This window comes from Elephas maximus, chromosome 6 (genome assembly GCF_024166365.1).
Source record: "Elephas maximus indicus isolate mEleMax1 chromosome 6, mEleMax1 primary haplotype, whole genome shotgun sequence".
Taxonomy (NCBI): domain Eukaryota; kingdom Metazoa; phylum Chordata; class Mammalia; order Proboscidea; family Elephantidae; genus Elephas; species Elephas maximus.
Window position 1 is genome coordinate 63,413,914 of NC_064824.1, and position 14,078 is coordinate 63,427,991.

The 14,078-nt window shown below is 32.9% G+C and overlaps 1 protein-coding gene across 2 annotated transcripts in view; it reads left to right on the forward strand.

The window, feature by feature from the left end:
• LOC126077737 (sodium channel protein type 2 subunit alpha) overlaps positions 1-14,078 on the forward strand; it is a 96,466-nt gene that overhangs the window by 47,919 nt on the left and 34,469 nt on the right. For both annotated transcript variants that reach the window (XM_049887345.1, XM_049887344.1), the window contains exons 14-16: positions 418-591; positions 2,731-3,087; positions 6,246-6,725. In XM_049887345.1, coding sequence (XP_049743302.1) covers positions 418-591; positions 2,731-3,087; positions 6,246-6,725 — 1,011 coding nt within the window. The remainder of the gene's footprint in view (positions 1-417; positions 592-2,730; positions 3,088-6,245; positions 6,726-14,078) is intronic.

The window sequence follows — 14,078 nt, forward strand, 5'->3', positions numbered from 1 at the left end:
CTAACTGTAAAAGCTGAAGCAATAAAACCTCTAAAATAAAGCATAGGAGAGCATTTTTGAGACATTGATGAGTTTTCTGATGGGTAGAAACATCAAGAGTGGAGCCAAGCAGGTGGTCATAATAAGTCAGCTGTACCTTTCATCTGAAAATAAGAATGTTAATTGTATTGTCTTAATCTATGCACTTTCACTATATTAATTATAATTATGTACTTTTAGGACTTGAAAAGCCATAAATATTGCGAACAATTAAATATTGGTTTGAATCCAAGGCATTTGAAGGGTAACAATCCAGTGAGCCCAAGTAAATTTTTAAAACTCATAATTTAATTGTGACTTGTGGGTGTAAATTAAACTTCTCACAATTGCTTATGTTTTCAAGGATATTCTCACATATTAACTGTGTTTCTTATTTAGGTCTTCACTGGGATCTTCACAGCAGAAATGTTTCTCAAGATAATCGCCATGGATCCCTATTATTACTTCCAAGAAGGCTGGAATATTTTTGATGGTTTTATTGTGAGCCTTAGTTTAATGGAACTTGGTTTGGCAAATGTGGAAGGATTGTCAGTTCTCCGATCATTCCGGCTGGTAAATTAACTGGGAGTATCCATAATATTTATGTTTTATAATTAATTTAATTAGTCTTCATTTTTATTTAATAATAATTATAAGATTTCCAGTAATTATATTATTGGACACATTTATAAAACAAACCAGATTGCCTTGCAACCAAAGGGTAATTTCTCCTTCTTCATAGCATTAATGGACAGATTAAATTTGTTCAAACGAATAATCAAAGTTCTCTCATTAGCAATTAAAGAAATGGGAAATAAATGGGAGGGAAAAAAAGGGAGTCACAGGTAAACCCAAATCACCATTAAATAACCCCATAGTTAGCTCTTAGCTGAGTTTTGCTTAACCATGCACAAGGTTAGCCTGAGATCTAGAATGGGTTCACCTTTTAGTCAGGGGCTCAGGAGTTGCAGTTGTTCATTGCCTACCTTACTTCCATAGAAGCCAAGACTTGGAACTGGTGATAACGAACAGGGGAGTGAGAAATAAGCATACAAGCACCCCCAAACATCTGATCCTTCAACCAGATCAGCAAGTCACCAAGTCTGCTCTCTGAGAAAAATTGCCTGTATTATATTCTGTTAATTTTATAGAAAATGTCTTTCATTTGCTCTTTCTATTTCATAAATTTACAGATCTTTTAAAATCAAGAGACAAAATATAACATGTTTCTATTTAAAGTTTTGATATGTTTTTGGTTCTGCTACTTGACTTAACTAACTTTTTATGACTAATTAGCAAATAAACGAGGTTGTAAATAGTTACCAAAGACGGATTCCCGTAGGTGATTTATCTTAATGGTGATTAATCTCAAGACTTTGCTGTGAAATCTGTTTAGAATTTCCCTTACCACTTTCAAAGTTCAGATTTGTGTCAAGACCCTTAGAGCTATGGTTTTCTTCCCTAGTCCTCTAGGATAGATATGGGTGTAATCTGAAGCCAGACGGATGTGAAAATAAAACCAAAATTAGAAATGACTGTATTACAAGTAGTATGGGCAATTAACTAAAAAAAAAAAAAACTAGTAAACTTTCATGATAATGTGATATAACTTGTGAAAATAGAAAGCATAATATCATTAGTATCTTACTAATATATCAAGCTCGTTTGTGTAAATTATTCTCTGGAAATAAATTAAACCCTTAGTTGCTTATATTCACTCCTTTGGGCCAGTTAGATACCACTAAATAATGCACTAATCTCAGCCTGATATTTACTAAAGCATCTGAAATAAAATGCTGCTGCTGTTTAAGTGTAAGTGGTACTTTAGAGGCCTCTATGAGCTAATATGGAAGCCCTGGTGGCGTAGCGGTTCAGTGCTACAGCAGCAAACCAAAAGGTCAGCAGTTCAAATCCACCAGGTGCTCCTTGGAAACACTATACGGCAGTTCTACTTTAGGGTCGCTATGAGTTTAACTCGACTCAACAGCAATGGGTTTGTTTTGTTTTTATGACCTGATACAACCAAAATGTCAAACAGTGGCAGAGAGCCATTTATACTCTCTAATGAGTTGGTTAAGTTCCCAAAGTCACAAAACATGACAAAAAGCAGCTTATTACTTAATTCCAATTATCTCTGCTTTAAATGTAGTAAATCTGCTTTAAAATATAGCCTAAGATACAGCAAGCTAAAGGTAGAATGAGATTAAAACAATCTGAAGATTTAAAGAAATTAGTTGGTTTAGCTCTTGTACCTTATATGATTTGATCTATTTCAGCATGATATATTAAGTGAACTGAAAAATATATTCACTTTGTGCTTTTAAATGAGAGTCTCTACTTCTCTGAAACAGTCTCTGCTAATTAACCACCATTTAATTTTAGATATCTTAGTTCCTTAGAGAAAAACAAAAGGTATATTACATATACCTTTTTTTTTTTTACTGTGGGAGTCTATAAAATTTAGTGTATCTTATTATTAAAATGTCAGTATAAGACTAATATGATTATTTTATTTATAATATGGACCATTTCACAGTGAAAACAGAAATACCTAAAGGTATCAAATAACTACTGTAGTTGCCAGGTGATAGTTTGACACAAATAATTTATCATCCTATAATTGAACAGTTATACTGTAGAATTTCCCTGCAAGAAAAATAGCAGATTCTTTAGAAGGCAGGTCAGTAACAACCTCCTTGCTTTTATTTTCAGCTCCGAGTTTTCAAATTGGCAAAATCTTGGCCAACTTTGAATATGCTGATAAAGATCATTGGAAATTCAGTGGGGGCTCTAGGCAACCTCACCTTGGTGTTGGCCATCATCGTCTTCATTTTTGCCGTGGTTGGCATGCAGCTCTTTGGTAAGAGCTACAAAGAATGTGTCTGCAAGATCTCCAGCGACTGTGAACTCCCACGCTGGCACATGCATGACTTCTTCCACTCCTTCCTGATTGTGTTCCGTGTGCTGTGTGGGGAGTGGATAGAGACCATGTGGGACTGTATGGAGGTCGCTGGCCAAACCATGTGCCTTACTGTCTTCATGATGGTCATGGTCATTGGAAACCTAGTGGTATGTAGTAAAACATATTTTACTCATTTTCACTAAAAGGTTGTGTAACCATTAAAAAAAAAAAAAAGCGCATTCAACTGAAGAATGTTTTATATGGTTATTTTATATCAAGGACATTTCCAATTCTAAATTATTCATGACTGTAGGAGCCAAATATAGTTTAGATGATTGAAATTCACATAAACCCTTAAAAAATAACTTTTGAACCAAATTTGTTCTTCCTACAAAACCTCTTACTGTTCTATGGAGGCAATCATTTGTGGCTTTTATCTTTCAGTTCCTGCAAATCATGGAAATGCTGCTAAGAACAGTCACTCCTTTTATTTATAGATACTAACAAATGGATTACTTGAAAATGTTTTAAGTAAATTAGTGACTGTCTCAGTCTGTATTTCATCATTAAAAGCATATAGCATATTTAGTGCCTAGAAACTACATTATAAACAAGTAGCTTAGCTTAAGAAACATTTGTCTCATCACTTTATGTAAAAGGAAACATGCCTGGCACCACCGTACTGAGTTCTTGAGGCATAGGAAGAAAAGTATGATATCGGGTTATGAGACATGTACTCACAGGAGTAAAAATAGTGATTATCTAATATGTGTGAAAAATGGTAAAAACAAAATGCCATATGGCAATTATACAAGATGGAAATATTGCTTCAGAATGGCAAGGATGATCGGAGAATGCTTTGCCGAGGAGCTTAGACCAGAAATATTTTTAATGGAAATGTAAGATAAAACTTGGTAGAAGGAATGGTAGACCACCCCCCTGAAGTAGGACAGTGCGGGGTCTACCTGTCATATGTATTACGACAGCCATATGTATTATTATGTAGTATTAAGAGTGTACCAATGTTTTAGAACCAGAGAGCAATAGACTCTGTGAGAAGGATCAGGCTCTTATACCTCAGATATAAAGTACTTATACTGAGTTGCTTGATTAGGTCACAAACCAGTGGAATAGAACAAGAACTTCCATAACCAATATTTCAAAGTATGGAATTTATAGACATGATTTTCTTTCATATAAAAACTAACATCCAATTGCCAAAAGGAAAAGGAAAGAAAAAAGGCCAAAGATTATCATTTTTTTCTACTAATCTCCAGATTTCAGCCTTCCCACAGTCAGCTTACATAACTCTAGCCTATTCTTTTTTAATTTCTTTTATTATATAAAATATATGTAACAAAACATTGCTCTACTTTTATGTGTACAATTCAATGACGTCAACTACATTCATCATGTTGTGCAACAACCATCACTATCCATTTCCAAATTTTTTCATCACCCTTAACAGAAACTCAGTACCCTTTAACCAATACCCACATTTGCCAATTTCAAAACATACTACAAAGCTACAGTAACCAAAACAGTCTTGTACTGGTATAATAATAGGCACATAGACCAAAAGAATATAATTGAAAGTCCACAAATAAAGCCATACATCTATGGCCAATTGAATTTTGATGAGATTGCTTAGTCCACAAAATGTCATGTTTACCACTATTAAGGAAATACATTCAGGTCATATTGCTTAAATAAGACTGTGAGTGAACTTGATGCACCACCTCCTTTAATTCTTCTCTTCCTCACCTGAAGTAGGGAAAAGTTCCCCAGAGACTTGCCCCTAGTGCACTGAAGAGGAAATATAGTGGACTCTCCCTCTGGGAAGTTTGATTGATTGATGTGTATCAAGAAAATTTTCCTAACAGACAAGTATAGTGCATTAATAAACCATATGAAATTAAATTGAGAAAATAAGTATGCTACCAAAATTCACTTCTACTGTGAACCAAAACCCAAAATCAAACCCACTGCTGTAGAACAAAAATCAAAATTTATTTTTATTTTCCTTCATTCATTTATTTTTCATCCAAATAATACATTCAAAGACTAATCGCAGTAAAACATAATTTTTCTTGAAAAAGTCCATAAATAAAGGAACTGGTCTTAGTGTGAATACCAAGAGCCATGGCACAATAATTGAGAGATGTGTCAGTATTTACTCTCAAAATGACACACAGTCCTCATTGGATCTTACACATTTTTACCTTTTTTACCACCGTTACTTAGACTAACTTGTAAATAAACAAGTAAGCACAAGCCTCATAAGCTCACTGGAAAGACAGGAATGCAACACGAACGCAGCTTTCTTTTCACTGGAATTTTGGAATTAAATTCAAGGAATTTAAAATCTTTCCTAGAATTCTTCTCTTGTTTTGCTTTTTACTTTGGCAATTGGCCCCTTTCACTATCTTTATCCTTCTTTTGTTCTGTATGTTTGAATAATCAGGAAGTCATTGACTTTGTCAATCAAATCCTGAAAAAATTATATGACTCAGTCTTGTGCTCATGAGACTGCCTGACTCCTTGATAAGTCACCTTTTTTTTGAGAATACACAGTGGTTTAAAGTCACTAATTTTTATACTCATTCATATTACAGGGCCTATTTTTGGAGACCCAATTTACGGACCAATTAGTAGCCTTATTCATGGCAATGCCTTGACTCCACAATCTTTATCTCAATATTTAAATCATTATTGTAGCATAATTACCATTTTTTATAGTATCTCCAATTGAGGTATAATCATGGTGGTCATGATTTTCTGAACCAAATATTGGAAGTTTTGATCTAGCAATAGTTTTTTTTTTTCTACTTTGGCAAGTTATTGTGGTACAAAAATTGATATAAAGGCATAAAAATCACATTGTACTTAAATATATTGAAATCATCTTTGGTTTTAGGAATAAAATTATAGATTAATTATCAGTGTCCCAGAAATCCAAGTTACATGGTCAAAATACTTAGTATCCCAAATAAAACTTTGTTTTCCCCTTCTTCCCTGTTCAAATCTAGATAACTAAGATTTCTCTTTTGGTACTGAATTTAATATAGAAGTTTCATGCAACAGTGGCTTTCAAAATTCTGCAAAAGCTAAATAGGATATAGTGCTAACAGCATTGCTTGATATAGGCCAGGTATTTTTAAACTCATTCACTTCTTTTTTTTTTTCTTTTTAGAATAGTTTATCATAAACTAGAAGAAATACCTATTAGGAAAAAAACGAGATATAAGAACTATGTTGGGAAATTTATAGTCAGTAGCAATTAAAACAAAAAAAGGTTTGATCACATATTCTTTTTGCATTTTAGGTTCTGAACCTCTTCCTGGCCTTGCTCTTGAGTTCATTTAGTTCTGACAATCTTGCCGCCACTGATGATGATAATGAAATGAACAATCTCCAGATTGCTGTGGGAAGGATGCAGAAGGGAATCGATTATGTTAAAAGAAATATACGTGAATTTATTCAGAAAGCCTTTGTTAGAAAGCAGAAAGCTTTGGATGAAATTAAACCTCTTGAAGATCTAAATAACAAAAAAGACAGCTGTATTTCCAATCATACCACGGTAGAAATAAGCAAAGACCTCAATTATCTCAAAGATGGAAATGGAACTACGAGTGGCATAGGCAGCAGTGTAGAAAAATATGTCGTGGATGAAAGTGATTACATGTCATTTATAAACAACCCCAGCCTCACTGTGACTGTACCAATTGCTGTCGGAGAATCTGACTTTGAAAATTTAAATACTGAAGAATTCAGCAGCGAATCAGATATGGAAGAAAGCAAAGAGGTAGGTATTTTTAAACAAAAAGATATATTGGTATTATGTATTCCTGTTGCATTAAAACTTAAAACTATCAGACTATTTTCAAATTGTTTTCTTTCTGTAAGAAAATAGGAAATCTCTATTAATACATTTTCTATTGTAAACTGGTGATAGATAAATTGATGATAGACTAAAACATAAGCAGATAAATGAAACGCTGACATTTTTCAAATATGCACCATTTTGCATCTCGATAAAATTAACATACAGATTAATGTAAAATTTAAGTATTTTTAAACAATTTTAGACTTGTGAAAAATGCCTCAATTTATCCACGTTATTTTTTGTAATTCTTTCACGGGGGTGGCTTTTGTATGCCCTAGAAAATGACTTGATGGGAGAGTAGTTCGAACTCTGTTTATTACATTCTTGGCTCTTTTTTTTTTTTTTTTTGGCTCTTATGAAATACTTCATAAATGGTGGTCTTATTTAGTTTGAACAAGCATATTTGTTCATGGAATATCTGATTGAGGTCCTGGCTTGATTTTTATATATAGTTTCATGTTTCCTGAAATAAATAATTTTTTAAGGAAAATAAGGTAGTGATGAGAAATCACTCTGAAATATATTTTTAACCCTACTGAGCTCAGTGCTTGCTGTTCAAACAAACAAGCTGAATGTGAAATTGTGAATTGGCCAACTTACAGTAAGAGTCTTGGTAGCTTATTCTTTAATTTACAAAAGGAGTATGAATACAAGAGTGAATATGCTTTCAGTTAGTTTAAACCCAGTGTAATATGAGTCAGTTTATAGGTTAATAAATACAGAGTTGGGATTAGGAGAAAAAGGAATTTAAAACCTTAATTGTTAGTTGCTTAACTATACAAAAATGAAGACAAGATTCCCAGTTATTGAAACTTGCATAAATAAACAAAAGTAATAAATCAAAAACAAAGATGCACCCATCCCTATCGTTTGAATTGATTACAGGGAAGATAAAAGCCTCTATTACCGCTTTCATTCTAAGAAAAATAGATAATTTGGCGGAGATTGGGGCACAAAAATTTGAGTAGCATGACAAAGTCATGATAACATAATTAGGGGCCAGTTAACAAAACTATGAGGAAAAATATATTCTCTAAGAAGATAACCTTACTATTTATCAGTATTCCTGTGTTTATTCTGTAAGATTACTAAAGAATATGCTATTGTCCAGTCTTTCTGCTTTATTAGGTAGGTAATATTGCTAATTCAGTGTTTAAGTAGATTTAAACATGACATTCAGACAAAGTTTAAATACTTGTATTAATATAAATTAAGATCTAAGTAACAAGTTTTTTTTTTTTAACAAGGCCATAGCTACTAGTTTCGCAAAACAACTGATGAGATTCAAGAGAAAAGTAATAAAAACCTTATAGGTCAAAGAATTGCTGAAATAACTGAATTCAGATTTTTACTAACTAGAAAAAACTAGACCATTGTTTAAATATTGAATAACATCTCAAGATCTGATTAATAAAATTTTGTATAAGAATGGTTGGCTGAGTTATGCTAAAAGAATGGGGCCCAATATCTGATGTTGTATACCACTAAAAGCTGAGGTCAACCTTCAGAAAATAAAACTGGGTCATTAGAATTTAAATGTATATTTCTTTCTCATTATTTTGACATTATTCTTAATACTGGATATTTTCCCTATAGTAAAGAAAGTCACTTTTTATATATGTTTAGTTCTAGAGTGTATAAAAACTAGGGATGAATTATGAAAAATCAATTGTTGGAATTTTAAATCTGTTTAATCTTTTGGAGTACTTTCTGAGGTGTGGCTAACTTGACAGCCAGTCTTTTTAATTTTCAGAAATTATAAACCCTCAGTATCCCTCAGTTTTTTTTCCAAAAGAGAATGTATTTTGCCTCACATCAGACCATTATGTTTAACATAGGAGGGATGTCCAAAAAGGTGTGGCTTATAATATGAAAACCTAAACTATCTTCCCAGTTTCTCTTGTTACCATTAACTTTTTTATTTGTTTTCTGTTTTAAGTAATGTACTCCAAAATAACATATGTGAAGTCAATACTTTGAAATTAAAAGCAGAGAACTGATCTGCCAGTTGGAAGTATACAGAATTAATATATTGTTTGAGCTGTGAAGTCCTTCCAATACCTTCCCGCCCTAGGAATAAGCTTAGAGTTAATAAAATGCATTATTTGAAGAAATTTTAAACTATGGATTTATATCAAATTTTTAGGATAAAAGTTCATAAAATGATAAAAGATTAGGGCAATAGTCTAGGAAAGAAATATATATAGGTTTTCACCTTTCAGTGTTTTACATGGTAGCTTTACACTAGAAAACAAGAAAGAATTGAAAGAAGTATCCAAGAATTTCAAACACTCCCACCTGAAATACCTTTTTAGTGTTCAGTCTAATCATTTTTGTGTTGCCATTTTCTGAACTGGTGCAATGGAAGAGTTCTATTAAATATCACTTGTAGAGTAGTTAGAAATGGTGTTTAAGGCTTATTGCTGTTCTTTTCTAAATGATTAAAAAATTAAAGGACAAAATGAGAACTTTTTTTTTTTTTGGAATACCTAAATGTACACCTTTTTATAAGGAAGTCTAACAGAATGGACCCAGAGTTTGTTTAGGTGTCTGAACTAAATCTTTTTTATGTCATTGCCAAATTTATGTAATTTTTTTAATAGCTTTCTGTGAGTTCTTTAGAGTACCGTATTTTTATGCAAATAACGTGCACATTATATGTATTTTTACCATCTGAGCAACCGGCCACGCTTTATTTTCCTAAGCATGGTATGCCAGTGTTTTTTTATCTGTTGCAGACTTCAATTTCAATTTTTGATTAAATGAAAGGTTCACTTATGGTAGGTACTGATTTCATATTATTTGAAATTTAAGCCAAAAGTATTTACCAGTAAATCAACTGTTGAGCTAATGTGTTGTAATTATCAACTTAAATTAATAGAAATAAATACACAATTCTGATTGTTTATTTTCTGGTTACTGGGGTATTACCAAACTTGATCCATGACTTCTTGACCATGGCTGTGCCTTTATTATACAATTACGGTCGAAAATAACATTTTTGGGCTGTTTTTATACAAATAGGCAGGAGATTAAAGAGAATGAATAGAACAGAAGAAAATAAACAGAATAATATGATTTACCTGTAAATTGGGAGGACGGGTGAATGAGGCCAAAATTCACTTCTGGACATGCCACGAGACATGTGCAGTATATGTGTGGGTACACTATGCCAGAACTGTTTTACTTAATTTCATCATTTCTGCACTTTATATATGTGTGTGTGTTATTTATGTAGGTGCGTTATTTCAAAAAATACGGTATGTCATTTTAAATTCATGTCATAGTTGTTTATGCTTTAACTCTTATGTTATTTTGATTATATTTAATGTACTTCCTTTTATACTTTATGATTCTGAGTGATTGATTTTTTTTTTTAATTTTTAGTTGTGTTGAACCCATGCTTGAATAATTATTTTCAGAGTGAAATTTAGTAGTGCAATATGGTGACCTTCATTGCTTACCATTCTTCTCACAGGAGTAAAATCAAGCTGGAGCCATCAAGAATGCAGCTCTGGTGGTTTTTAACCAGCCAGAAGCTCGTGCCACCACTTTTACTCAGGTTACCCAAGCAAGTTGTACATATGTAAACATAATCAGTTTCTAAATGAATTTGACTGGCCTGCATGTTACTCAGCTACATTCCTTATCCATCCATTGGCAGTAAATTAGAAACGCATAGCTGCTGTTATGCTGAGTCATATAAAGCATGGTCAGGCAAGACTGACAACCCTGACTTTCTTTCTTTTTTTTTTTTTTTTTAATGATTTAGCTGCTAATGTTCTTACCATACACTTTAATAGACGTTATATATAATGAAAAGGGAAAAATGCATGTCTTTATGGATTATTTAATTTCCATTTAACGTTATGGAGTTTTGAACATGCTAAAGGCCTAAAGGAAAAATGTAACCACTCTGAACAACTTGTATAATAGCTTTCTCCCCATTACCAACCCCCCTTCTTTAAAATAGCCCCAAAAGAATGTAACTCATGGGTAAATTTTTTAGTGTCATAGTAAGTGTCCTGAAGGGTAATCTGCAATTTAAAGCAATCTCTTATTCAGATGCAAACTTCTTTAAGGTTTTTTTAATAGTAACAACCTAAATGAATTGGAATGTTTATATTTTGGCTGTTAGCAGCATGGGTACAATTTATATCTGCCTCATTTTTTTTTTTTTTTCATTTTAGGGATTATAGTATCACTTTATTTAGCAATCAACAAAGTATTTTGCATCTAGAATATGATCTCCTTAGAGATTCTGTTGATATTTTTCCCCAAATCTCTTAAAAAGGAGAGAAAAGGAAGTAAATCCTTTTGTATGCCAGAAAGGAAAAATATATATATAATGAAAGATAAACTTATAGATGGCATGCTCATCCTGAAAGTAGACCTGGATTCCACCTTCTTCATCCTGTTGGCCTCTCTGCCATTTGTGCTTTTTTTTCTCTCCTCTATTTCGTTCAGATCTGCTGGGAAACCTTCTTCTGAAGAATATTATTTAAATATATCATGTACTGCAGACTCCTATAGAGGAAGAGATCATTGTGAGCTCTTGCTCCTTTTGTGTTTTTCAAATGAAGGAGCTTTCCATATCAAATGATTACAGCAATGAGTATAACTCTTTTCTACGGACTTCCATGGGGTGAACCATTAATCTCCTGATGTTGAAACCACAGTGTAGTACACAAATATGTTAACTAAATTTTTCAGTCCAATGCAATTATTTTTTAAAGAAATGTTAATGAATACTTTGTATTTAGTTGCAGTTTCCTCTCCTTCTATCACTAAAACTATAAAAGAATGCTCCAAATAAGCATATTTGGCTCTTTGGAAGAGGACATGATCATGCCATTTCTGGAGCATTCTTTTGTATTAGGAACAAAGTAATCAATCACTGCTTCTCTAGATGCATGAAAGATAATACCTTGTATATTAGGGGAATAGTGTCACATAAAGTGGGATCCAGGATGTATTATTGCTTACGCATATATGTAGGGACTAAAGAGAATGGCTTTTCCCTCTTATATATTAATTTTTCAGAAAAACATGAAATTTTGGCTCTTTATGATAATGGCTTCTTCTTCCCAGCTTCTTGGAAGGACGCAAGGTTAATTTCCTTATCCTCCAAGTAGCCCATTTTCCAAGGTATTTGAAGAAAAATGACCATCAGGTATATTATCTACCGATGTATCTAGGAAATTTAGCTGGACTGTGTCATGGAGCACAAACTAAGCAAGAACTAGTTTAAATTGACTTCCTTAGGTCTCAACCTACCAATTTACCAGAATAGGTCTGATTCTCCCTCATAAATATTTTCTACTGCCTTAGAGAATATACTAAATTACAGTACAGAGGACTTGGAGGGGGACAAAGATGTATAGGGAAGGTTTTGGATGGTTTCAACAGGAACCCATCTATGATTTTCTCCTGAAGAATGTGTAGTCCTCCTGGGAAAGTTTTCCAGTGAGATAGTGATGGAGGCAGAGGAGGGAAGGGAAGCTCTAATGTCCTTAATACAAACCAAAAAACCAAACCCATTGCAGTCAATTCCAACTCATAATGACCCTATAGGGAAGAGTAGAACTGCCCCTAGGCTTTCCAAGGCTATAAATCTTTACAGGAGCAGACCTCCGGGTCTTTTCTCCCTTGGAGCCACTGGGTGGGTTTGAACCCCCAACATTTCAGCTAGCAGAGTCGCTCAACGGCACTGGGTAGTCAAGCACTTAATCACTGGGGAACAAAATGAATCAAACATGCGTTTTGGGGCCACAGGTAATCAAACTGCAAAGGGATAGGCTGGCATGAATTTTGTGTTTCTTTTGCCATCTCCAGGAAGAGATTTAAAATTCCTGCTACTTACGGTTTAGAAAAATGTATAATTTATTCACGATAAAGATCAGTGTTATTTTCTGGATGAAACTTTTGATTTTTCTGGATGGTACTTTTGATTTTGCCATCATCCTTATTAAGAAAGTAATATCAAGAATTCATTTCTAGTATTAGTGTGTCACTTTGGTCCTGAAACCTATCCCAAAGTCAGCAAGAATATAACTTCCATTGTTTCATTGTGAAGATTTCTCATGTAAAGTCACTTAGAGCCCTTTAGGTACAGTAAGATCCAGATGGAACAAAAGATTACCATTCCTGGAGACCAAAATCAAATATTGAACACTTAATTTAATCAGTATTTGAAGTTATTCATTTTTTTAAATCCGAATTTGTTTTTTTAAATGAAATTAGAATATATACATTTTCCCACAAAATTATATACAATCTTTACTAATCATGTTTTTTAAAAAATGTATCATAACTTCATAATGAGAAACAAGTGTGACTATAAAAAATATAGAACAAAATAGAAGGTAATATTTTCATTCCCTTTTTCTGTTGTGATTATTTTAAAAACTACATGTACTTTCTAAAAGAAGACTGTTATTTTGTGATGTTGAAGTTTAATAGTAACTTATCAATGATGTGGAAACTAAAGCTTAGAAGTATATGGAAACTAAAGCTTAGAAGTATAGGGTTTAAAAAACCTAAATAAAATACTGTGTGCCTAGATGGTTATTTATTAGACCTTTAAGAAGACTGTAATTCCATTCTGCCTAACTCATATGACTGTAATTATTCAGCACTTCAAATGTACCTAGCAGAGAGTCAATGGGAAGAGTACTGTAATAAGAGATTTCCACCAAAATAAACTTTTCAACTAACATTTTCACCTGAAGGCAAATGATTGCTGTTCACAGCAAATAACAATTGTCATTCTGCTTGATATCTTTAACGTCCTAACATCAGAGCCCATTTAAAGCTTTACTTGGGAAGGGTTGCTCTAACAATATCATTCAGTTTAGTAGTTTCCTGGTAAATGAGTACATGTAATAAAAAGGGAACCTAAACATCCAAATTTTGTGAAAGGGAAGTATAGAACTTGTCAAACTTGTTCCATTTCTAATCAGTTTGTAATTTGGTCGTTTATTCTTGTGGAATTCTTCAGTGAATGATGTCCAGATTGGAGCATTTACAAGCAACCTCTATTTGAACATTCTTCTTTAAGTGTGTGAGTTCTAATAGCTCCATAAAATGATGTATCGTTGACAGTTCTAATTGATGAATATGCACTGCGGTTGGAAGAGTTTGTAATTATGACCTTATCTAAAGCTGAAGATATTTATAGTCTTGATTTGATTCATTTGTCTTTTTATGGACTCTTCACACATTCTAAGTTTTTTAGTTAACATATTTCATAATACTATGATGGTTGCCTCT